Source organism: Acanthochromis polyacanthus, chromosome 16, assembly GCF_021347895.1.
Source record: "Acanthochromis polyacanthus isolate Apoly-LR-REF ecotype Palm Island chromosome 16, KAUST_Apoly_ChrSc, whole genome shotgun sequence".
Classification (NCBI taxonomy): Eukaryota; Metazoa; Chordata; class Actinopteri; family Pomacentridae; genus Acanthochromis; species Acanthochromis polyacanthus.
The window spans coordinates 11,337,546-11,364,239 of NC_067128.1; the positions used below are offsets into that span (position 1 = coordinate 11,337,546).

The 26,694-nt window shown below is 42.7% G+C and overlaps 1 protein-coding gene across 1 annotated transcript in view; it reads right to left on the reverse strand.

The window, feature by feature from the left end:
- Window positions 1–3,532: 3,532 nt before the first annotated feature.
- Window positions 3,533–26,694, reverse strand: part of cdc42bpb (CDC42 binding protein kinase beta (DMPK-like)) — a 33,767-nt gene continuing 10,605 nt past the window's right edge. The window contains 33 exon segments of the mRNA XM_022212402.2: window positions 3,533–4,341; window positions 4,492–4,553; window positions 5,311–5,419; window positions 6,682–6,912; window positions 7,107–7,224; window positions 8,110–8,227; window positions 8,322–8,406; window positions 8,490–8,587; window positions 8,706–9,060; window positions 9,151–9,392; window positions 9,471–9,533; window positions 9,837–10,053; window positions 10,137–10,218; window positions 10,715–10,854; window positions 10,938–11,074; window positions 11,283–11,388; window positions 12,006–12,077; window positions 12,158–12,232; window positions 12,967–13,046; window positions 14,020–14,117; window positions 14,205–14,353; window positions 19,083–19,188; window positions 19,274–19,398; window positions 19,520–19,625; window positions 19,731–19,975; window positions 20,346–20,456; window positions 21,381–21,623; window positions 23,192–23,325; window positions 23,933–24,040; window positions 24,168–24,405; window positions 24,677–24,925; window positions 25,401–25,601; window positions 25,901–25,994. Of these exon segments, the coding sequence (XP_022068094.2) occupies window positions 4,219–4,341; window positions 4,492–4,553; window positions 5,311–5,419; window positions 6,682–6,912; window positions 7,107–7,224; window positions 8,110–8,227; window positions 8,322–8,406; window positions 8,490–8,587; window positions 8,706–9,060; window positions 9,151–9,392; window positions 9,471–9,533; window positions 9,837–10,053; window positions 10,137–10,218; window positions 10,715–10,854; window positions 10,938–11,074; window positions 11,283–11,388; window positions 12,006–12,077; window positions 12,158–12,232; window positions 12,967–13,046; window positions 14,020–14,117; window positions 14,205–14,353; window positions 19,083–19,188; window positions 19,274–19,398; window positions 19,520–19,625; window positions 19,731–19,975; window positions 20,346–20,456; window positions 21,381–21,623; window positions 23,192–23,325; window positions 23,933–24,040; window positions 24,168–24,405; window positions 24,677–24,925; window positions 25,401–25,601; window positions 25,901–25,994 (4,720 nt within the window). The 3' untranslated portion in view covers window positions 3,533–4,218.

Sequence of the window (26,694 nt, forward strand, 5' to 3'; positions counted from 1 at the left end):
ACACACACACACACACACACATTTTCAAACTTTAAAACGGGTTAATTTGACCTGCAGGATGACAAATACTGTTATTTTACACCCCATTTATCATTGTACTCCAAGTTTTAGGACATACAAAACACAATGAACATGGATTTTTTTTCACTATTTGGGACCTTTAAACTCATCTCCAGCTACTGCTATTGTCGGATCAATAAACAGAAAATTCTACCACATTTTACCTGCAGAGACACGCCTGTGATTACACCCAAGTGACAAACAGAATATTAATCATTAGAAGCAATAAATCATATGGTTTTTGAGGTGGCAGCTGATTCACAATGATCCACAACACCGATGTGAATGGAAAGATTTCTGGATAAACATGAGGGGTTATTAAAGGATCTGTTGTTCCTCGATTTACCTGGAAATACACACACCTGAGCCGACTGCTGCTTCAAACTACACAAAAACTGTGTACTTCTCCTGTTTTTACACTTACTTTCACACAGTACTTCTTATACTGGTAGCATTTCTTATTTAGAATTCAGAGATTTAGATTTGTTTACTCATCCTTGTACTATCTGTTGTTGTTGCTAGGCACTGCTCTCGATACAAGTTAAATTCCTTGTGCATACTCACTTGGCAATAAAGGCGTTCAGATTTGGATTCTGCAAAGCAGCAACAGTAAATTTATATGCATATACTACATTTATACACCACACAGAGGAAGTGACCTGGATATGTCTGAGTGTGGTTAAGAGAAGTGCTTCGTGACAGGAAGCTGCACAGCAACGGTTGCTGTCCTGCGAGTCAAAGCCGAGGGCAAATTCTATCCAAATCCTTACAGCAATAATGACTGACACACAAACAGAGAAATTAAATGCGCAAATCAAAACAACAAGCAGTTAATTACTAAAACACTACAAAATCAAGTGAAGCACAACATAAATAAATACAGTAAAGAACTAGAAGAGTAACAAAATAGTAAAGGTTTACCTGTAGGTGCTGTTGCTGCCCTGCTCGCTGTCTGCAGGCATGTAGCGCTGCAGACAGTTCGTTGGTTCCTCTGGAGCTTTTTATCGCCCGATTTTATCTCAGCTCTGGTTTCTTCTTTTTCGTTGTTACTCGTTTCAATCTGTGAAACCAATTTAGCATCGAATGCAGTTGAACCAGAGCCCAAGTCTCATTTAGTTTTTGTGTTTTTCTGTTTGTCTCCAAAGCAAATTACACAGTAAATGAAAAAAATTAATTTAAAAAAAGTGCTTGAAAATGGAAGTGATTTTTTTTTAAAAAGCACAAGCTAGAAAATAAATTTCTTTTTCTGAAAAGTGTTTCTGGAACTTGATAATTTTACTCCTTGTGCAAAAATGCACATAAAGGAATATATGAATAGAAATTAAGTAATTGTTGACAGTTATATAACTAAGTTTCCAAAAGAAAAACAGCTTGTATCTGTGATTACTTACATTCTAATAAATACATACTATCAAGTCCGAAATTATTTCACCCCTAACAAATTTTTGGCTTAAAGTTGCTCAGAAATGTAAATAAAAGCTGAGAAATTATTTTTTCCACAATGACACCTCTTGTACATCATCTTATCTTTTGGGAAACACCTGTCATTTCCAATCAAAAACAAAACTTGATGGTTGAATAAAAGTAACTTAAAATCTAAATTTGCTAGGGGTATGAATAATTTCAGGCTTCACAGTATATATATATATATATATATATATATATATTTGAAATTATGTTTTTTTTTTTTTGGGATGTCCTCCCGAGTGACGTTAAGTCTGCATAAGTAAGGTAACAAGGCTGCAGCTTCACCCCTCATCACAAACATGTTTATGAAGTCCTGCAGTTTCAAAAACAATATTCTCAGCCTTCCCACTGAGGAAAGCCAGGACATGTTGTTGAAAGCTCCAGGAGCAGAAGACGGTGTGTTGGGATGACTCTGAGAAGCTTCATTCATTTACTTTGTTTTGAAGCAGAGCAGCAGGAACTCTGACCTGATTCCTGCTCCGTTCCGATTGGCTCCGCTGTCGCTCTGCTCTCATCCGGACGCTCCGATTGGCTGACAGCCCGAGTATAAACAAGCATAGAGGGCCTCATTAATCATTAAGAACCTGTCAGACACAACTGAGGGTGAAATTAATCATTGATAACTGACCTGAAATCATCACTGGGCTGAATTAAATATGACAAAAACAGAATGAAGTCTGGTTAAGAGCCACATCAAAGCTCCACGGAATATGCTTTAAAATGCTTTTCTCTTTGTTCGATGTCTGTTTTTAATTAGAATTTGTGTTTCCCGTTTGTGTGGTAGATACTAATCAACAGTTTCACAACTGCTTGTCACTGTGAACTGCCGACACATTACATACAATTGAGACATACCAAATTTCTCTTTAAACTTCATATTAGGTGAGAAATGAGCTGTTTGTCAGCGTGTTCCCAGCAGCTTCAGCTTGTTCATGAACTGCGTGTGATGTAACTTGTGAGTCAGAATAAACAACGCATACTTGATGGAAAATTACAAAATCCAACCGGATGCAATACGACATCGGGTATTTTTGATTTATTATATTTGACGTACTCTATATTGGGACATCTTCATCTGGTAACATGGACAGTGGAACACACCCACAGTGCACACACTCAGAGAGGATGTGAAAGTGATGTCAGACAGTTCAAGGCCCCTTTTTCACCAAGCTGGTTCCAGTGCTAGCTTGGAGCCAGTGTCTGACTTAGCACTAGTTTTTTTTTGTGTTTCCACCACCTAAACACTGGCTCCAGGCTCCAAAAACTGGTGCTTTTCAGGCACCAACTCTTAGCTGGGCCAGAGTTAAGAACCAAGCACGTCACGGGCTAGGTTACAGTGACCGATGCTCTGTTTGGCGGAAACATCGAATTGCCATTTTTAAACAGCCAAGCGAGTGGTTTGTTTAACCGCTAAGTAATGGTTGCACACGTAGTCGAAGCTGAGTAGCCAAGCTAACGCTAACATGTTCACCGTTAAGAATCAAAACATGTCTGACAATTACCTGTCTTCTCAAACGGAGTCGCCATTGCCTGTGGCTATGATGAAAACGGGTAGCTTCTAACAGTTTATTTGTTTCTGGATCACAATGTAGTCTTGATAAATAAGGAACAGCACTAGCATGGTTACGATGCACGAACGTTGTTAAACGGCTACACATGAAGTGACGTACTGACGTTTCACGGTGACGGAGTAACGTGGCTCTAACATGGCTCCTTGTCAACGGAAAAGCAAATTGGTTCTAGAACCAACGAAGCACCAGCACCAAACTAGCACCTGGTTCTTTTTGGTGGAAAAGGGGTACAAGAGGAAAATCTCTAGTCAGAAATGGTTTCTTCAATTCTAGGGTGTAGAAAAATAAACTGTGAAACTTGTGAAACCATCATCAGCATCAGGTACTGTGTAGATCTACCTCGCTAACTAAATAACCTTGCTTCATAGCCCACCCCCCTGTGAAGATGTTGTTTACCTGTGCAGATGATTCCCGTTGTGACACAGACACTCAGATTCTCTTCAGGTTCATTTATTGTGTTTTTGGCTGCTAACAGTTTATCGTTACAAAGATTCTTTAACTGGTGATTCTGGAAGAAACAAAGCAGTAGTGTTCAGGTGTGACTCCTCCCCACCTCACCTCACCTGCCCCCCGCCCCTGAGCGGAGAGGGTGGGGGGTCAGGTCAGAAGGAGGCGAGGGGCCAACAGGAAAGATCATCACTGACACAAAATCAAAGATTATTTTTCTCCTACAACAACGACAACAATGATGATGTGCAACTTTAACAAAACTTTAAAATTAATTCTTACAGTGTTTTTTCATCAGAGTGAGACCTCCCATTTGTCAGGAGTTAGCCACAGTTAGCTCAGCGGCTAGCAGCCCGCTAACGCTCAACTGGAAGTTATTTAATACAGAAGAACAGGAGGCGACTGGTCCCACAGAGCCAATCAGAATAAAGGTCAAAGGTCATACACAGCAGCTGTCAGCAGGGAAGGGGTTAAAACCGGAGGGGTGGGGCTTCCCAGCAGGTAAAATCCAACGAAATAAAAGCAGCAGGAAGCTCAGACTCACCCTGCTACAATAAAATCCTCAAAGTAAAAGCTCAACTCTCAGTGTGCAGCCTGATTGGTTCATTTGGGGCGACACCCATGCACCCTCAGGTGTGTGGGGGGCGGGGCCTCAGCTGTGCGAAGGCGAGGCTCAGGGCTCAGAGTCCAGGCCGTCCAGGGTTAGCTGGCTGCGGTGGGGGGAGTTGGGGCTGGGGGGGCTGCTGGGATTGGAGCTGTTGGAGGGGGTCGAGTGTTTGGTGGAGTCCGAGTCCGGCTGGTCGAGAGACATCCACAATACATACAGAGAGAGAGAGAGAGGATCATCAGTGTATTCTGTATTGATTAGTGTCAAGTTCACACACCAGGACAGCTGTTTGTTTCCTTAAAGGGACAGTCCACAGTTTGTGTAGTGTGTGTGTGCTACCTCTCGGTCCAGGTCTGGGTCAGGTTCACAGATGCTGCGGGATGAGGCTCCACCTCCAAAATCTAAACCAATAAAAACACAGAAGACACTTGACATCATGATCTGTAACTCAAACAGCAGCTGGAAACACCTGCACAGGTGTGGTACATTGCAGGATGATGACCATGGACACCGACTGAAAGCTCTTGAAGCAAATTTAGTATCTGAAGACTCTTTCTTCAGGTGTGTGGTACAAATACTGGAGTTCAATGCAACCAGAGGGCTGTACCACGAAGCAAGATTAATGGATTAGCGAGGAATGTCAACTCTTAAGTCAGTATTTTTGTGGCTCTCTTTTACCTGGCTAGATCGCCATGGTAACAGATGCTATGGAGCTAACCTGGTCTGGAGCAGGTTATGTTCAGAGTTTTGGATTTAAATCAGTTGTAATGAGCGTCTTCCTTTCTCCAGTTTGTTTCCTGGCAGTTCTCTCTAAATGCTAAAAAGTCTCAGCTGAGGGAATTTTATATTTTTCTTTAGTGTCCCTGCTGAGCTGTAAATTAGTAATCCCACTGAATGAAGCTGTACAGTGACAGTTTGACACACTGTATACATGGCATTCCCATAGAACCCAACAAATATTCAAGTATTACTGCAAAAACACAATAATTTGTTCATAAGTTTAGTTTTTATTTACTGCAAACTCTGTTTACACTGCAGCTGATAGAACACAGATAGAAAATTGATTATTCCATTAGACTTAATTTGTGATACCACCCTCAGGTTGAATAGGTCTGTTTTTGTGAAGTTTTGAGTTAGTTTAAATGTGTGTGTGTTTACCTGAAGCTGTGCGTGTGATATGACTCTTGCTCCTCTGTTGCCGGGAGATACTGGACAATGGGCGGGGCTTATCTTTAATGGGGTCGTCCTGAGAGGAGGGCAGCACGCTCTACAGACACACAGGAGGCAGCGTTACACACAGATCAAAACATCAGGGCTGTGTAGTGGTCCGCAGTGTGTGTGTGTGTGTGTGTGTGTGTGTGTGTGTGTGTGTGTGTGTGTGTGTGTGTGTGTGTGTGTGTGTGTGCGCGCACAGTGCCCTCTGGTGGTCGTGTTGCCTTCCTGCTCACAGCTCCAGTTCCAGACAGGAACACAACAAATAAAATCATCTCTGCAGTTTGTGCATTTTGACCTTCTGACCAAATAACCGACTGATAAACTAAGAAAAAGTTGGCAGATTAATCAATAATGACTCCAATCAATGTCTGCAGCTCAACAGTAAAACTTATAAATTTTTAAAAAAGGAATCCAAAATTCCTTATTTAACATGCTCACAATTGACAATCGCCATCTGATCCTTGATGCCAGATATTTACAGTTTGAGCTGACTGAGTAGATGTATTGATCTATCTCTAAAGCCATGAACAGAATGCTGTGACAGAATATTTTAAGTTGACCTTCACACTTCAAATAGTTAACTAATTCACCAAAAAAGGTCACACTGCTGCATTCAAGTCACATCTGAGTTGGAAAATGGTGAAAAATACTGCTCGCTGGATACTGTTTGACTGACGGGACCAGAAAATGGATCTCTTGTCTTTTAGGAACTTTATACTGGTTCCCTGCTCCAGCGGCTGTGGTTTGGTTCTCCTCACTGAATCCATGGATCTATGGGCAGAGGCAGCAGGTGTCACCAACACAGCAGCTAGGTCTCCAGGTCTGCTGGTTTTCCCATGAGCCTCTCAACCTCCTGGATCTGATATAATGTCCCTCCAGATCATTTTAATTTCTCACAGTCAGAAGTGGAGCGAGGACATGTGTCTGGTTCTAGCTGCTACAGTGGGGATGGTCTTATTTCATCCCTCAGTGAAAAGAAATAATCCTTCAGAGTGTCATCAGGACAGTAGATCCTACCTGTTGCCCAGTGACTTGTTTCTGCAGTTTAAGTCAGGGAAATCCCAAACTTTATATTATAAACACTTTCCTTAGTTTGTCTAAAACAAGATCTTTATGATCAATAAATGCAAATTGTTACATAAATAATTGATAAAATTTTAAAATCTGAGATGTTGACACGTGAAACCATTTGAAACTGAACTATTTTGTGACTTGAACGCTGCATCGACCTAAACAAACTACCCACTGCAAGCCAGTGTGGGGGGAGATGGGGAGCAGGGTGAGGAGAAGAGAGAGAGAGAGAAGCTGGCCTACCCTTCCCAGAGAGGAGGTGGAGGGAGAGGAGGAGGAGGAGGAAGAAGGCTGCAGGAGGCTCTGCTGGGAGGAAGAGGAGGCGTCTTTCTGCAAGAAGGCGCCGGCCGACGCCGACGTCATGTGATAGACGTGCTCAAAGTTGGAGGGGGGAGAGATGAGGGTGTGACGGGAGGAGGAGGAAGGGGAAGGGGAGGGAGACGGGAAGGGAGAGAGGGAGGTGACATCTCCAACCTGATCATTGAGGAGGAAGGGGAGGAGGAGGAGGAGGAAGGGATGAGGGAGGTGAGACAGGGGGAGGAGAAAGACAGAAGAGAGGAGGAGTCAGTGTGATGAACAGAGCTGTCAGAGGGGAGGAGGTGAGGAGGGTGAGGGAGGAGAACATGCCGGCAGGAGTAGGTGCAGCAGGAAGGAGGAGGAGGAGTTACCAGAGGGAGGTCCATCAGGACCTGCATGCCGTCTCCTGGTCCCATGTGAGCCACGTGGTTGAAGTTTGTCGGATTAGAAATCATCTTGGACCTCAGCTCTGGATCCCTCAGCATCTCCCTGAAAACACACAAACACAGCACGGATATACAAATAAACAATACAACACAAACATACAACAGATAAATGCACAAACATGACAAACAACACACAAACACTATGCAGACTAATAGGACGTAAATAACGTGCATGAGTTGCTGTGACTTTGAGTGTTATTTTGCTGAGTCACAAATTGCGATTTATTTTGAAAAACAAATATCTTACTTTGTCCAGTTGCTGTTTTATTTTGCTGAGCTACTGCTTTGTATTTTGCTAAGTCAGTGCTATTCTATTTTCCTGAGTCACGGCCTTTTATTCATTAGTCATTGTTGTACAGGGTGTCCCAAAAAATGTATACACACTTTAAATAATTGTAAATTAGGTGTTTTTTATCATTTGTTTAATTTTCAACATGTAAAATAATTTACAAACATCATTCTAATGTTTTGTCACTGCCTGATCTCAAACTGATGTCTGTTCTGGTCCAGACACTGCCAACAACGCGAAGCGATGGAATAGCACACATCATGAAACAATTCCCTTGGTATTCACGTTCAATGGTTGCTCTCAATTCAGTGACTGTTGCAGGTCTCATTGCGCAGACTGTCTTTTAGGTATCCCCATAAAAAGATGTCCAGTGGTGTGAGGTTAGATATCAGCTGCTAAAAGGTATATACATTTTTTGGGACACTGTATATTTTGCTGAGTCACTGTTTGATTTGGTTGAGTCAATCTGTGTTATTGTGCAGTCCCTTTGTAATATTTTGCTAAGTCACTGCTTCATTTTTACAGGCCACCGTTTTTTCTTCTGAGTCACTGCGTTATATTTTGATGAGTCGAGCGTTTTATTTTGCTGAGACATCATTATTTTATTTCTTTTAAAGAGACGCTTTTGAATTTTATCACCTCCTCTGTTGAAGTCGCTCCTCCTCAGGAACCTTGAAGAGAAACTTCCTCTTGCTGCGAGTTCGAACCATCAGCTTCCTGCTGTGGTCCGATGTGTCAGGGATGGTGAGGTCACCCTCTGGTGACACACAGGTGAGACAGGTGCAGAGATGTTAGCTTCAGCAGTAATGGGTCGTGTTGGCGTCCATGTTGTTTGGACTGAGGTGTCTTACCTGATGAGGTGTTGCTGAAGTAAAGCAGACGAGGGGATTCTGAGCTCAGCAGGTTTAACGTCCCTTCAACATTCAGAGGTCTGATCTGAGGACAAAGACATACAGATTTTCAGCATTACTAAACTGTGATTGGCTGGTTCTGAACTGTTCCGGGTTGCGATTGGTTACCTTGCGGAGGGAGATGGTTTGGACCCACTCTGTCGTGTGAATATCAAAGACATCAACCCCATATTCACTGTAGACCGTCAGGTGAGATGAGTTAGAGCCTGAGGAGAGAAGAACAAATTAGAGGCCTATCAAACATCACCTGATAATCTGCAACACCTGTCTGAACTCACTGATCTCACTTCATTTTACATTCACTTTATTCAATGAATAACATACTGCATGCGAGTGGCGTGGCAGGCCACATTAGCTCCTGGGTCCGGGACCGACGGCCCTGTCCATCCACGTAGATGCCGAGCTGGCTGAAGCAGAGCAGCAGCTCGCTGGAGCCGACCTCCAGAGCGTGCAGAGCATCCAGCGGCTGCTGGGCCAGGAAGGCCAGCGACGGGTCGGATGGGCTCACCAGACTGATGGGGGACGACTCCCCCTGCAGGGCCAGCAGAGCGAAGCCAGAGGGGTAACCAACACATAGCCGCTCCCTAACCATCCCCAACCACTGCACCAGACCTGGAGCCTGCACCTCCCACAGCTTCTTATGGTGGGGTTTCGTTCGAGTGATCTCATAGCACTGAACCTGGAAGGGAGGCAGGCACAACTGAAGCATTAGGACAGGGACAGAAGCAGAAGTAAATGTCTGGTCCAAGTGAGATGACAGTTCTCTGACCTGACGTTTGACGGCAGCCAGCAGGCAGGCAGCGCCTCCGGGTCGGAGCACTCCTGTGGTCAGAGCCTGGCAGCCTTTGGTGTCAGCCAGCTTAACGTCAAAGGAGGACTCGGCGCCCTCCAGCATCCCCCAGGGGTGAAGGTGAACATGACGGTTACGACCGCAGAGGAGAGCAATGATTTTCTCCTTTGGGATCAAGTCGATCTGATAAACTTTCTTACTGTCGGCAGCTCGCACAATCACTGAAGACAGAAAACAGGAAGAGTTATTACTGTCTGTCTATTTGACCGTTTCTATAACCATTTGTAAATGTGCCTCACCGTCTCTGGTGACTTCGACCACAAACAGCCCATCTTCTGTTCCCAGAGCAATCCTCTCCCGATCTACAGAGACAGAAAATGTTCACACATGGGTTCCTTTACAATTCTGAAAAAAAAACAACTAAAAATACGATGAAGACGATATAACGCAAACGATTAATAGACTGGACATTCACTGAAAAACTCAATGAAGGACAAAAAAAATCTAAAAACTTCTTGAAATACTGTCATCCACCAGGGCCAAATCCCTTCAGAACCTCACTTATTTCTCCAAACTACCAAACCTATTTCTCAAAGCACACCACAACACCCTTCCGAAATCTCCAAAACCTTCCCCAACTACCAAAACCCTCTCAGAGAACTGACCAAGCACTGCAGCAGACATCGTGGTCTTGATGATGGGTAGTGAGGCATCGTAAGCCTCGTGTAGAACGTGGACCTGCTGACTCTTTAGCAGGTTCTTGGACAGGATGGTCTGCAGACCCTCCAGGATCCGGACCCACTTCCTCTTTTCTACCTCGCTCTCTGCCAGGACTAGCAGAGAGACAGAGGATAGCTGCGAGATCAGCTGCGACGACGTTACCTGAATACAACGACAACAACAGTCAGGAAAAAATACAGATTAAAGGTCAGACAGCAAAGGTCCAGAGAGGATGGGTCTCCTACCCTGAAGATGCAGGGGATGTCCTTCCTGGTGGCATGGATCACATCTGATGCTAAGACGGAGCTGACGGACAAATCTTCATCTCTGAAACAAAGACACTTGTGATTATGTTCTTCAAACCAAAGCAAAAATTACTCCAAAGAACAAATACCACTACCTGAGAAAAACTCTGAAAGCTTCTCTAACCTTCACAAGATCATGTAAATCTTCTCTCAACTACCCAGACATTTTAAGGACACCCTAACCTTTCTCAGAACTACTTGAATCTTCTCCAAACTACTCAAATCATCTGAGGACCTGAATCTTGACAAGGATTCCAGACTTTCCTCACAAATTCTACAAATTCATTTAGCAGATGCCTTTATCCAAAGCGGCGTACATCTGAGAGTAGATACAACACAAACAAGGATGTAGTCAGGAGAAAACAACCTGGATGACAGCAATAAAACAAGTTCAAGAGTCATAATAGGACCATAGTGTCTACAGGCAATGCAGACAAAACAGGATTTTTTTTTAAAAATTTTTCTCCAAATCTCCAAATGCCTCTGCCTTGCTGACACGAGGTGAGTGCCAGTCATACCTGAGGTCGAGGACCAGACTGGCCATCACCCCCGGCTGGGTGGACTTTCCCTCTGGGATGTCATAGAGAAATAGTTTACAGTCAGAAACCACGGCGTATGCCCGCTGCCAGCCCTTCTTCACCCCGCTTGGCTTTGGGATCTGACAGAGAATAACAACACATGAGGTTAGTGCTGTGGAACTGCTGTACAAATACCGTATCACTACTCTGTCTGCAATCTTACCCTGACGTAGCCCTTGTAAGCAGTCCCAATACCCCTTTGGACGTCGACGCCCTGCGGCCTCTTGGCCTGTTCTGCAGGGATTGGGCAGACCAGAGGGGCGTGGTCTTTACAGGAAACGTGACAGATGAAGGAGCACACTGATGACAGACACAAAGAGTTAGACTGAGAAGTGCTTAACATGTGACAGAACCACAAATGGAGTGTTAAAAAAACAATGAGCATCAAAATCCACTTGGGGCTTTACAACACTGCTGATGACTTGATTTAGTAAAACTTTATAAATGTTTTAAGCCACTTTCTGATCTGTTCTACTACTACTTCTGTCAAATCAAACCTGAAATTTACCTTCACAGGCGTATCCCTGTCGGCAGAGTCCCACCATCAGAGAAGTGCAGTGTGTGCACTGGGTTGGAGTGGAGAACGTTTTGATGCTCAGCTGGTGAGCTTTGGGCTGAAAGCGCACGACACATGAATAAGACTTTATGGAACAGAGTTTCAGCAGTACATGCTTTAGATAAAATACGTCATCAGCATTCACCACAATACATTTCAGCCTTTAAAAAATCTTGTCTTAGCACAGAGAATAAAATGTAAGACCTGTCATTGTCATAGCAGTCAGGGAACTAGTGTGGGAAATAAGGCTGACACTTCGGGATATGTACTTAAATTTATCAACGTGTATATATTGTTGTTATTTTTGCTCAAATCTTCCTAATCAGGGCAGAAACAGCATTAAAATTCCACCAAAAAGGATCAAGCAGCCTCAAGCAGTTTGATTCACTGCTAGCTCACAGATATTCAACATCACCTGCAGTCACACTGACACATTTCACTAACATTTTGGATAGCATCCAAAGAGGAATATCCACACCTTTGTAAATTCTTAAAAACCGTCTAAGGCCTTTTATCGAAGAAACAGTTCTTAAGATTCTTCAACATTGTCAACACTGAGAGGTGAAGATTCAGAGATGTAGGACTCCACTCATGGCTGCTACATTATATCCTGAATTAATCAGGTCATTTCTCCTACAGTCAGGTAACATCACACATGGAAAAATGGCGGCGTACTTTTGGTGTGGTCAGCGCTGAGCTCTGGTAGGTGGGGGAGGGGCTGGCTGGGACTGACGCTGCTTTAACTTCCTGTTGACAAACAGGACTGGTTAAGTCAGGGAACACAACACCTCTAACTTACAAGTTCAAAAACAGAACTTGTGACTGACCTCATGTTCTGAGGTGGTGGAGGGCGAAGGGGGCGTGGTCTCTGATTTCAGTGGGGTGGAGTCTATGTCTGTGGTCTGCAGATGAAAAAAAACATTTAGAGAAAGTCTGACATCAAGACATGGCACAGAAACATTACAGATGTTTTAAAAGATCAGATTTAATCAATCTGGACTTTCATTTATGATTTTATCCAGTTCTATGTGACAACTACAAGAGTTTGCTTTCACATACTTAGAAAAATCAGTGAGATCTTTGACACAGCAAGCACACATGTTTAGCCCATGTTGCTGCTCATGTCCTGGTTAGCACTAAAATCGGACTAATGTAGTACTACTGTAGTATTTCTACAGTGACATGTTGAGAGAGTTGACTAAAACATCTGGTTTGATATTCACAAATATGAATCTAAGAAAGAGGGCTAAGGGGAGTCTTTTGTCCGGGTGGAATCAAGCAGTTTGGGTGGTGTTCATTTACAGGGGCAGTGTGGGCAACAGCCAACAAACCCTGTACGCTACTTCATTAGTACAAAGCTAGTAGCTACAACAGTGGTTAGACCAGATGACTAAATGTTGATTGTAGGTAAAGTCACAGGTACGCTGAGGACTACAACCTGGTGGGTGAAACTTACTTCTTCCCAGAGTGCGAGCAGTGAAGAGGCGGAGCAAACTGACGCCTCAATGTTACAAAGAGAAACAAGCAACAGCAACTTCAGACATTGCACCGAAGTGACATCATCATGTGATGTTCTCTGCTGGGTTCCTAACTGTGACTGGTCCTAAAGGAAAGAACAAACGGACAAGGGACTTACTCTGAAGGTGAGGTCGGGAGCCAGAGGAGACGTGTTGAAATACTCAAAGATGGAGTCCTGGAAGTCTGGAAGTTTCAGTCCTGCAAAAAGACACACTAAAGGTTACGTACATGATGCTAGTCTCATGGTACTCATGTCCGAACAACTAAAAGAAACTTCAAATCCCTTTTAGATCCCATGATTGATCCACAAGAACACTGCAATCCTTGACACCCGACGGACAGCAAAAATTGCCTCATAGCCTCTTAATAATTCTGACATTCCACTCAAATTCAGTTTGGTGCAGCTCAAAGATTCATTTCTACCTACAGAGCCAGAAGAACCCCTTCAAGGATTACTAGGATCCAAACTACCCTCAGGTCATTGTTGAGACCCCATGTCTGCTATCAAGAGTTCTGTGACTCTTAAAGGATTGCTGGAATACTCTCAGCAACCATTTTCATCCCCTGCTTTGCTTTTGCTTCAAGAACTATGAGAATCTCAACGAATATCAGAAGCCCTACAGTACCCCTAGAATATTCCACAATTTTATCCATCTCAAGGAACCTTTGCCTGTTACTGTAATCCTTTACGGACTGTTGGAATGTCTAAAAGATCTCTGGAATACCCTCCAGAACCACTCAACTGCCCCTTAGAGCCCTTACAAAATCTAGCTCTCTTTAAACACATAATTACCTTTAAAAACCACAGAGTTTATTAAACAACACATGAAATGGTTTCTATAGGACTTTCTAGATCTCAGAAGAACCTTCAAAAATCCTGAATACATGACAAACACCTCAACAAGACCTCTGCTAAAATACCCAACTGGTTTCAGTTCACTTGATGAAAGCTAAAGAGCAACTTAAACACAGATTAACTGATTGTTGTTCTGTTCTTTTTTAGTAGAAGTGAATTCTTGTCTGAATAAAGGTGTGATGGAGTCCACAAAGCTCTGTAAACTGAGCCTAAACAAAAGGACTAAGCTCACACTGGTAGGGCTGGACCCAAATATCCAAATGACGGTGGTATCCGAATATTAATTTTGAGGAAGACGTTAACAGGTAATCTCACCTTTGCCGGAACGTGAGTGGCTTTCCTCCATCTCCTTCTTTAGACTTTCCACCTGCTCTCCCATCTCCCTGCCTCTCTCCTCTGACTCCTTCAGTTTGCTGTAGACAGATGGACAAAGACAGATGAGACAAAGGAACAAACAGCTGAGGACAGGAGGATAGACGAGGAGACAGTCCACCTCTGACCTCTCCAGGTTGATGTTGGCAGCCTTGACTTTGCGCAGCTCCTCCTGAACCAACTGTTTAGCTCTGATCTCAGCGTCCAGAGCTGATTGGAGCTCCAGACGAGCAGACATGTCCACTTTCTGACTGCGCCGCACCTTCCACAAGGGGTCCTACAGAGGGGGGAGAAGCGAGTGTTACAGATGAACAACATCATACAATCCCTTCCTAAATGACTTCGACATCAGCACCCTTCTATAACCATGTGTCCCCTTACAGGCAGCAATAGATGTAGCATAAAGACAATTGCAGCAGCCCGTGAGCATAAAATCATTTGATGTGATGCCATGTGAGATGATTTCATCAATGTTGCTGCTGGATGACATAATCACATGACATATTATGATACCAGCCCTTACTGGTTCCTGGAAAACCTTGTTTCAGAGCACTGGTCAGTGAAGACTCTATAAGGAACAATGGGGCGCTCTCAAGGACCCTTTGAAATCGCTTAAGATTATGGGGACGACCTGCCAAGATAAAAAACCTCCAAATACATTCTGCAAACCACAAAAATGATATCAAGGCTACTGGGATCCTTTAAGAACAAAAAATACGCCTTTATCTCAAAGATCTTCAGTATTCCTTTAACCCTCGCGTTGTCCTGAGGGTCAAATTGACTCGTGTTAAAGTTCGAAAATGTGGGAAAAAAATATACTTTGACAGTGAAACTTCTGACATCCACATTTTCAACATTTTTGAGAAACTTTTGAAGATGTTTTGGTGGAAAAAAAATAAATGTTTAAAGAATGTTTCTTTAACCCTTTAAGCTGCAGTCAATTCCAGCCGTTTTCAGTACAAAAAAATCGCTAATATTCTATTTTTAAATAAAAAAATTAAGAAAAATACGGGGAATATTGGACGCACATCGTGAGGTGCATTTCCTTGAAAACGACCAATTCGTGGATTTTATACCGACTTCAGGATATGTTTTGGACAAAATAGTTTACTGGCTTGTGTTGTCTGGATGTAAATGGTTGGATTTTGGCCGTTTTAAGTGGAATCTTTTTTTCTGTGTGTAATAATGAACCCCGGAAATGTGAGTCGCGCTGTGTACATTAAAGCCGTGTATAGAGAACGGATGGATGAATATTCGTTTTTGTCGGACAAATGTGTTTTTCTCACCCGCTGTGGTAATCGCATCTGAAAGTGGTTTATAATGGCGGATTCATGAGAATCTAAGCTTTCCATGAGCGTATAGTGTTTGTATAATCGCGTTTGCAGCCGTCGGACATTCTTTAAATTCCTATGCAAACTAGTAAGTGTACCGCTGGCGGTACACCTACTACGCACTGAAGCGTAAAGGGTTAAGAACATTCACAAAAAAGTCAACCAAATTTTTGATTTTGGTTGATTTTTTTGTAAATGTTCTTAAAGAAAATATTAGAAGTTTTTAGATATTTTAAAGATTTTTTGGAAGATTTTTACTCATATTCTGAAAATATTTACAAGAATTTTCTTGTCAAATTTGGGGGATTTTTTTAAAAATAAATTTTTTAAGGGAAACTTTAAAAGAATTATTGGAACTTCCGTCCTGAAGATTTTGCAAATTTTCAAGAAATTTGGGGATTTTTTTTGCTGAATTTCTGTATTTTTTTCAGACAAGGAAACAATGTTTTTTGGTGCCTGTAACTGAAGTTATCTGGAGGGTTAAAGACTACTGGATCCTTTTAGATAGGGATGTCCTAATCAAGGTTTTTTGATCTCAATCCAATCCAAGTTATTTAATATGTAGTATCTTCGATACCCATACCATTTTCCAAGATAATACACATCAAGTAATAATGATTAGTTGTAGTACCTGGTTACACCAACAAATGGAGTGTCTTAATGTTTAATACTCTGAGGAGATGGCCACGTTCGTGTTGGCAAGCAGAGAACGGTGTGTCAGGTTGGTTCATAAAGGAGCACTGTGACAGAGACTGGTATGAAGCCAGATGATATGAGGCCAGTGACCCAATTATCAATTAAGATAAAGTAATACAGGGATTTTCCATCTCAAATCGCATCTTATTGCAATTTTTGAAGCTGTGATTTACATCTAAAAACCTTCCTTAAGCCTAATGAATCACAAGAAGTCATTCCAGGAAAACGAGAATGCCCTAAATTCTTCAAAAATCTCTAAATAATCCCTGGACCCTCCTTAAGGTTCTTAAGAATATGGTACCCTTTAATGACTCCAGTACCTCTCAAATACACTTAGAACTACTATGAAACAAGTTACTGCTCAGACCCCAGGACTCCCCATCAAGACTACTACAGTTCTTAAAGGGACACCCAGAATTCAATCAAGAATTTTGAAAGACACAATTCTGCTTCAAAAACTATGAAAACTCACTTAAGGACTCCTTGACATCCTCTGCTTTACTTCACAGTATTCACTACCACTAGATCCCTTGAGACACTTTTAAAACCCTCACGATTGCAAGTAGGCATTAAAGAATTACCCATTTTAAAATGTCTAAAGATCACTAAATGCTCTGAGGCCTGTGGCTCTCCCTCATAATCACCCTACGGGATTCCTGAGTCCTGATTCCAAGACTGTTCTCAAAAGACAATTTCCACGAACTCTGGGAGTCCTTCCTTCGTACCTTGTAACTCCCTACACAAACATGACATTCTTCAGTGATCTTGTGAAATAACTCAAGCACCCTTAAAATCCTGCGCTCCCATTTGAACACGATCAACAAGCAGAAGCCATTCAAAATTATCCTAAATGTATTTTACCAAGAATGACAGACATGCAAGCCAGCAGCCATGCAGGTTTCTTAAACAAGCGATACAGCGAGTCCCGATTTCCTGGAAGTGGTGGCCAAGACACTCACCCTCCTGTCTCCACCAATAAGAGGCCAGGGCTTCCTAGGAGGTGTGGCCACTCCTGACTCAGGCTGAGATGGCAAGTTAAAAGAGCAATCACCACAAAGATACTACTGACACAAGTACAGACAGAACTACAGAAAGCACACACAGAAGTACAAAGTACTAACAGGAAAAACTTCATTGCTAAAAGTGTCGAGTGTAGGAAAAACAAACAGCACACACAAAAGTACAGACAGACCTTGAGACTGTAGTCCAGACAGAAACAGACAGAGCTACAGTCAGTGTCTGAAATGAACTTTCTGACTGAGCTGCTAAGAGCACATATGAAAAAAAATCTACTGGACACAACACTTCTTTTTTTTTTTTTTTTTTTTAAAAACCTGAAGAGAAGAAAAAAACATAGGATCTTTTTTGTGTCCCACAAAAAAGGTGAGTGCAAACTGTGTCACAGAAAGTTTGGAAAGGAAGGAGGAAACACCTGAAACTCATCTTAGCAGTTCAGAGACACAGAACTATATGTGAAAGAGTTTCAGTTTGTATTTTCTATGAGCAACAAAACGTCACAATGACACCATTTGTGAATTCTGCCAACTGCATCTGCTGTACTAATGGTCCACAGGCAACACTGACAAAGGCTAATTTTATCTGGGTCAGGCAAATGCAGTCATAATTGATAACAACTTCTTCTCAAGTTCTACAAACAGCTTTATGGTGGCTTTTTGCCACCTTCTGAATTGAATTGTGAATCTGAAGGAGTGCTTTGACATGTTGTATCCTGTTGTAAAGACGGGTCTGTCATATATATATATATATATATATAGTCCTATCTCCTACATGACCTGACCTTAGATGGAGCAGTTTTTTGCATTTACAACTCATAACTTCAGCTGGGTGCTGCTCATAATGTTAGTCAGCTACCATCATTATTGTTCAGTCTGTCAAAATATAGTAGAGCATGCATGTGTTTGTTTATTAGCCCACTGTGTGTGCTAAAAGTTTTATTGAAATTCACATATTTGATTATTATTTGGGATGCACAGTGGATCTGTGGTTAGCACTGTCACCTTGCAACTAGAAGATCCCTGGTTTTTGTGCCGGCCTGGGATCTTTCTGCACGGAGTTTGCTGTTCTCCTTGTGCATGTGTGGGTTTTCTTCTGGTTCTCTGGCTTCCTCCCACAGTCCAAAAGGTTAACTGGTAATTCTAAATTGTCCATAGGTGTGAATGTGAGTGTGTTTGTTTGCCTCTATGTGTAGCCCTGTGATAGACTGGTGACCTGTCCAGAGTGTCCCCTGCCTTCACCCCAAGTGAGATGGGACAGACTCCAGTCCCCTCACAACCCTAATGAGGATTAAGCAGCATAGACCATAGATGATGGATAGTACAGACAACAAAATGTCTCGTAGGACAGGAGGACAGAAAACACTGCGCCTGTACGTGACACCAGAACATGGTAGAGACTCTGAGCATAGTTCATTTATTACACAATTATTTTTGTCGTGGACAGCCTTTTGAGATTACTCGCAGAACAGAAAATATACTCGTATATGACACTTGAAACGTGTTACTTTCAGACCCTACAGAAAGTACAGACACAAATTCATACAGACGTACAAACTACATTCAGAGCTACAATATAATTGTGTCAGTTAATTGACGTATTTCAAAAATATAATACTTTAAATATTTAGAAAAGTTCTGAGTAGAGGGCCGTTCTGTTGGCAAACACGCCTAAGCAGGCGGAACATTACAAACTGTAAGACAGTGGACAAAGGTAATGTTTAGCTCATCTGAGGAGGGACATGAGTTAAGTATCAAACCAGGTAAGAACACCTGGAAGCTGCTCACCTGGTTTTGAAATCAAAAACATGTGATGTGGGTCATGTGACTTCTGTAATATATGTTTCAGAAGACTGACTCTCCAGGATTTGACCTTCCCCATGTGTCCAGCAGCACTGAGATCTTTGAGCACTGAACTGGTTTTGTGTGTGTCTGTGTGTGTCTGTGTGTGTTTGCTGTGGTTTACCAGAGGTCTGGTTCCCAGGCTGGAGCTGCGCAGAGTTTCCAGCTCCTCCGTCATCTTAGTGGCCAGAGCCTGCAGGTAGCCTCGAGCATCCTTCTCATCACTGACCCTGAACACAGCAGACACAGCAGTGTTTAACACACAGCGGCTCGAGGTGGCCAAACACTGAGCCATCAGTCTGATTAGTGACTCACCACTGGATGATCTCTGCGATTTGAGCCTCCCAATGAGCCACGCTCTCCTTCTTAGATGACAGATCCTGGAGGTCATCCTCCAGCTGTCGATTCTGAGCTGTCAGGTTGTCCACGAACGAACAGAACTGAAGATGATGGTCAGAACAGAAAGTATTACACGGTAGTACGAGTACTGCAGCAGTACAACAAATAACAGCCATGTACTAACAGTACTACAACAGTAGTATTACAGCAGTGTTTAGTCACCTTGTCTGTCTCTGCTGTCAGTTTGCGGTTTTCTTCTGTCAGCAGGTTTTTCTCTCGGTCATGTTTCTCCTTCAGAGCAGCAACAGCTTCATCCATCTCTGTCTGCCTGCAGAGGGACACACAAACACCTGGTTCAGGACTCACCTGTCCTGTATGGAAACTTATTTAAAGACTCACCTGTCCCTGTTGGCAAACCTGGTTCAGAACTCACCTGTCCTTCTTGGCCTTGTCCAGCTTGTCTCGGAGCTGCAGCAGCTCCTTGTTGGCAGCGAGCTGCGCCCCCTCGGACTCCTGCAGGTCTTTGCGGATGTTCTTGATCTCGGAAGAGTGGGCTGAATCCCTTCTCAGCAGCTCCTCTTCATAGAACAGGACTTTCTTATCGAGCTCCGCCTTCAGACGGGACAGCTCCTGCTGAGACTCTGCTCCCCCTGCTGCGGCTCCTCGGCCCTGCTGAGACTGGAACCAGAACCACAACTATGATGACCCTTTTCTTACTGATTTGAAGTTATTGTTTGATTTTATAGGTACAATTCAGCCTTAGCCTGGTTCGGAGTTAGTTCAGTCTGTGTTTTTTGTTGGTTAAGTTTTGTTGAGTCTCGTTCAGTTTTGGTCAGTCTGTTTCAGTTATGAGTCCATTTGGTTCATCTTTAGATTAGTCTTGGTTCAGTTTTGGTCCAGTCTGGTACAGTTTTGGTTCAAATGAAAAGAGCGGTACGAGGCACACACAGCACAACACTTCATTCATCCATCTATTTAATCATTCAGTAAGTACAATACTGATCATCTACAGTGCAACGGAAGAAGGTGAGTCTGTGCTATATCTAACCTTTAGGCTCTGCAGCTCCGTCTCCAGCTGTTTGGAGTAAACCTCGCTGTTTTCCCTCAGCTTTCTCTCCTTCGACGCCTCTGCCTTCGCCTCGTCCAGCTGTGCCTCCAGCTGACAAATACACAAACAGAGCTTTTATTCTGAAGAGCACTTTGACAGACCAGCGGCAGAGCTGGTTTATCTAATGTTCTGTTTTTTGTTGTGATTCAGTAGAAACAAAGTAACTAAAATGCTAGATCAACAATAGATCACTCCAATGCAGGTGTTCTTCAAAATAAAAGTGTCCTAAACGGAGAGATGGCGTTGTCCTACTAAACTGACAGAATCTATCGCCCTCTGGTGGTCAACAGGAGAACATGCGGCAAATAAATGACATTTCCCTTTCTGGGACAACACTAATTCAGTAAATGAAGATCTCATTAAACAGCACATAAAGCTCTTTCCGGATGAAGACTGTGAGATACAGCTGAAAGCTCCAGACAGAGACAGTGGAGGATCTCGACTTCAGACTCCTAAAATTATGCAGAATTTGGTTTACATTTTATCTACATTTACTTCTCTGCAAATCAAACAGCTCAATACCCTCATACATATTTGTAGATATAAAAGATTAAATAATAATAATCCACCTTCTACAAAAAATGCAGCTGAAAACTACAAATAGCAAGAACAAGTATTTGGATGATGAGTTCACTCTACTTTTGTCTCTTTTGTAATATTTCATATTCACTGAGGCCTGACTCAAGACCCACTTATTGGCTTCGTCTTTCTGGCTTTCAGCCTTGCGCTAGAATGTTCATCAAGAAATGTAAATTTGCACAGAAACAAAATGTCCTTATTTAGCTAACTAGTTTAATGAACAAACTCTGAACACAGCCAGTAAGTTGGCCCGGAGTGGAGATGTAATAAAAAGGTCAATTTTTTTATTTAATTACTATTAGTGTATAAGTATTATCTAGTACTACTGCCACTGCATGTACTAGTACTACATGTGTTAGTACAGCTGTGTAACACTATCAGAAATGTGACAATCACCTCCTTGCGGGATTTCTCCGTCTTGCGAATCTCCTGTCTCATGGTGTCCATCTTCTGCAGGAGCGTGTCCATCTCCTCCTCCTTGTCTCGGAGCTGACGTGACAGACGTTGCTTGGAGGAGCGGAGTTCGGCCATCCTCTCCGACAGCTCGGAGAACTCCTGCAGGGCCAGCTTCCTCTGAGAATGTGCCTCCTTCAGCTCCTTCGTTTGACTCCTCAGACGCTCCAGAGAGTCCGCCAGCTGCTGCTCAGAGGGAGGAGAAGGGTAATCAGTGTGTGTCATTAGCGAACAGAGTGGGGACAAAGTGTGGGCTACAACACAAAATAAACCGTTTCATTTTCAGCAAGAAAAATCAAATTTTTTTTTTAACAGAACCATTTATTTGCCATAAATATGACGGCTGATGAGTAGTATTTTTGATATAAAATAAGAAAAATAACTAATATGAGTGCTGTTAAAGTGTCAGATCAATCAGGGGCATCGGTAAAAGTGGTAGCACTGTTAAAATTTTAACAATAAACATCTCTAACCCTCACACTGAGCAAAATAAATTACACTAATATGGATAAATGTTTAAAAGTAACTGTTAGTCAATTAATTGTTTAGCGTTGTAATAATGCATTTGTAATGACACTACACCTGATTTTCTTTTACATATTTAACATGTGTACTATTTAACATTTAGTTAGTTTCAGCTCAGTAGGAAGTAAACAAAACAGATAATCAAAAGCAGCCACACAACAAGATACTAATCTAGGCTGCTTATCTGATGTGACTACAAGGTTAGTAATGGGGATAACTGTCACTGTCATTGCAAATTCTTCTTTTTACCAACAGTCATTTAGCTTCCTAAAAGTCCTTTCTGTAAATTTCAGTTTTGGAGTCACTAATCATAACCGCAAAGTATTATGTCCTGTTTCTTCAGCGTGTTAGTTAAAGTTAATCAAACAACTATTTCGAACTTAGTCTGACTGTAACTTATCACCCTTCAACATCTCCTGGCCCGAGTGTGTTTGTAAATCCAATCTGAAATAGTTAGATCATTATCTGAATTGTTTCAAAAATTTCGAAGCGTGCAGAGCAGGGCAGATTCACTGATATGGCTGCAGTAAAACTCTGTCTTGGTTTATTTTCACTCCTTCTTTAACTGAATGTTAGCACTGGCATTGGTGGGAGAGATTCTCAAACCATTTCCAGAAGTAAAACTATTAGCCCTCGGTAAAAATACTGTTAAAAAATAAATCCTGCAATAATTATTTCCCCAATAGTGAAAAATGAAAGAAATTAAACTTAAAAAGAGAAAATAAAGCAGTGCTTATATTGTTCTTAATTTGTTTCAAAATGAAATGATAAGAGCATAATTAAAGCTGCAGATTGATGAACAGTCTCGATCAGAGTAGTCGTATTATCTAAATTTTAATGATACCAATTCCTGGTACTGTATACTACAGTGTGTACTGTTTGTCAGTGTGTGTACTGTTTGTCAGTGTGTGTACTGTGTAGCAGTGGGCAGTTAGACTCTACGATCTGTGGAAAATAGCTAACTGTAATATTTCTGACAGATATGTGATTTGATTGATTTAATTTGTTAAGGTGGAGCTTCAGGTCAGTATTCAATGAGTAGCGGACTTAAAACATATTATAGAGCATTACTGCATCAAAATCCTGACCATCAACACCAGGAGGAAGGCATCAATTTGTAAAATGTGGGTCAGTCATGCTGTATAATAACCTAAACTGCAGCAATTCACTATTTGCAATGTTTCAAAGAGCGATTTTATTAGTCAGTTTTAATGTGCAGTACTATTTACCTTGTGGACGTCATCCTTCTCCTGTCTCAGGGTCTTCACCTGCTTCTCCAGAGTCTTCAGTTTGGAGGCAGAGCTCTCGTAGTCCTGTCTGAGTGTGACTGCCTCCTCCAGCTGATGCTCCAGCCTATCAGAGTCTGTGACATCACAGGGGCAGGGTTTACAATACTTATACAGGCTAATGCCAATGGTGACTGACAGGAAATGTCATGTCAGCAGAACATGCTAACTACGCTAAGATGCTAACCAGAACAAACCATAGTAACTGCTTAAGGTTTGAATAGAGCTACTGACACTAAACCTCAATCATTACACCTCAACTACCACGTACTACGGCTGTTTCTGCAAGTACTGCCATTGGTACTAAATCCGGTAATGCTACTACAGCTGCATTACTACTACTGCAGCTGCTGATAGTGGTTGTTTCACTCATATAGCCACTGGTACTGAAAATAAAATTTAAATTTTTCTACCGCAATGTTTCCCTCGTCCAGCTACTATAATTATTTTTACCTCGTTGTGCTACTGTCACTAAAACTGCTGCTTCTTCTGCTACTAGCGCTGATTTTAGTATTTTTACTAACACAGCATCTGGTAGTAAAAATATAACTGCTACTGCTAAAGCTACTGCCAGAACAGATATTATAACTAGAACTTCTTTATCTTAAATGTTAAAAAAGAACTGTGTTTATAAACAACTGTGTTTTAGACTGTTACAGCCACAGTAACTCCTCCTCCTCTGACCTGCAAGTTTCTTCTTGAGCCGCTCAATCTCCTCGTTTAGCTTCTTGATCTCTTTGTCTCGAGTCAGAGTTCCTCCTCGAGCTGGAGCCTGCAGCGCCTGAGTCGATTCTGCAGTCACAGACACAAGCTGAGGTCAGAAGAAGTACTGCAGAAGTACTACGACACCGGAATCACACACACTTGAAACTAATTGCTGGGTTCAAGCAAAGCATTTAACAGTTTGCGTCGTTCTCACCCTGCAGTTTGCGGTTCAGTTCTTGTTTCTCCTGCTCCAGTCGGCGGATCCGCCTTTCAAATGCCTCCACCTCCTGCCCTCCGCCTTCTCCTCCTCCATCTATCGCCTGCCGGACTCCCAGTGCTGCCCGGCTGACGGAGCTGCAGTCAGAGAAGCAGCTGTCGGTGGTGTAGGTGAAGCCGACAAAGGGGAGGTGCTGACCAGTGAACCCAGTGTGGGACACTGGAGGTCCAATGTCCTGCAGGAAAAACACTGTCAGAATGGAGGACCTGCAGGAGTCCTCTTTAATCTGTGAGTGAGTTCATACTGTGGACATATGGGAGGTCATGGTGCCATTAAAGTCTACAAGGTCAGGACAAAGTGTAGCCTGAAAGATTGGATGCAGAGACAGAGACTGACTCTAAAGACTACTGAGACATGACTCTGACAGGTTAGGAATGGGAACACTGGTGAATGTGGATTTATAATGGCATTGTGTTTTTGTTTTCTCTTCCTAGTCTGGTCCTCACCGGGTTCTTCAAGACGTCATCGTCTACATCAAAGTTGGAGGTGTCGGTGGGTGACGACACGTCTGGGATGTAAGGGGCCTCTGCAGACCGGATGTTTTCCCAGTCGATCCCCCTGAAGAACGGGTGGCTCTTAAAGTCCGAGATCCCGTTCAGGCCGAGTCGACGTTCCCTCGAGCAAAGCAGGCGCTGGATCAGATCCTTGGCATCTTCGGACACATCGCTCACATGAGAGGGGAACTGGAAACGGTCCTGGAAAACACCAGAAAATAAACATTATGAGGCAATTTGACAGCAGTGAGAGAGGAAGGATGGATGGAGATACAGAGAGAGGGAGAAAGTGAGAGAGAGACTGGCAGAGTGATAATAAGATAGAAATGGAGAGCAGGACGAGGCGTCTGTCCACTGAGGGACATGTTCAGATTTAGAAAAGAAGTAGGACAAGAGTCTGGAGACAAACACATAACCTGGAAACAGCAGCAGAGGACGAGCTGAACATGAACCAACACTTCAGGAACAGTGGGATTACAACAGCAATCTGAATGTTCTTACAGGTCAGCATGATTACTCTCTAAAAGCTCAATCTGATTACTTTAACAGCTCTACCTAATTACTCTACAGCAGCTGTACCTGCTTACTCTAAAAGCTCTACCTGATAACGTTCACAGATAATAAATCCAGAGAACAAACAGGAGGCAGAACTCTGTGTTCTTCTTGTGTTTCTGACCTCATGGTTCATGATCTTGCCATAGGTTTCCACCAGCGACTCGGCATAAAACGGCGTTTCTCCGTACAGCATCTCGTACATACAGACTCCCAGAGACCACCAGTCGCACTCTGGTCCGTAGCGGCCCATTCCATCCTCCATTGCCTGCAGGATCTCTGGGGAGATGTAGTCCGGGGTACCCACTGCCACTGAAGACTGCACCTGCATCGACAGCACAGGAGAAGTCCTTGAACTTGTCCTTGAAGAAATCAGTCCACTGGAAAACTCAGCCTGGACACGTAGAACTAGCTGGCATTAAAACTACATCAGTTATGTGTAAAGTGAACTTTACTGAAACTTCCAGAAGTAAAGTTCTATCAATATCTAAACCCTTTAAACTCTAAAACTCAACCAGTTAACACTAAACTTTAAGTCACTGTGAATGAAACCTGGTTTACTGAAAAACTAAGTCAAGTTAACATTACACAGTAGAACTAGTGTTTTGGGTGTGAGAGCGTTACCGTGCCGTCTTCCATCATACGGAGGCAGGACCCAAAATCTGCCAGACGAATGTGGCCGTTGACATCCAGGAGGACATTATCTGGTTTAATGTCTCTGTAAAGACCAAAAACATTAAATTCCCTTAAAACACTCAGACCATAAACATACTCTATACTGCCGATGTAGAATACCAGCGCTCATCGACAGTTACTTTTCATCACAATGAGTCTGTAGATAGCAGCCGATACGACAATCTGTTCTCAAGGTCCACTAATTCACTTGTTCTAAAGTTTTTCATCATGTCTTGTGATCCGTTTCAGTGAGACTTTTACAATCCTTTTCAGAATTTAACCATGTTTGCTTGAAGGTGGAGATCAAAGGCTGTTTCTTAACTGAGACACAGCTTCAGGATCAGTGTGACTCAGCAGAAACCTCCGCAACAAGCCAGTTAGTGTGCAGAGAGAACTAAACAGAAATACTTCACATGCTTTATCATCTATGTGAGCCTTTTTAAATAAAGTTGTGAGAGTTTGAACAGCCGCAGTCAGCTTCAGTTGAAAGATTAACTGGTTTCAGGAAGGAAGGTGGAGGCTGAGCAGGATGTAACTACATTTCCCAGAGGACACTGCTGCCAGGAAGAACACACTTCCTGTCTCTGTGTGTGTCTGTCACACACACATACCATGACAACAATGATTTATGAATCAGTGTAAAACAGTCATGCGACTGGCAGAACATTTTATTCCAGCTTCTGTGTTTGTACTTCAGACATGGTACTTTACTGCTGTTACCATCTTAACCAGATGAGCGTCAC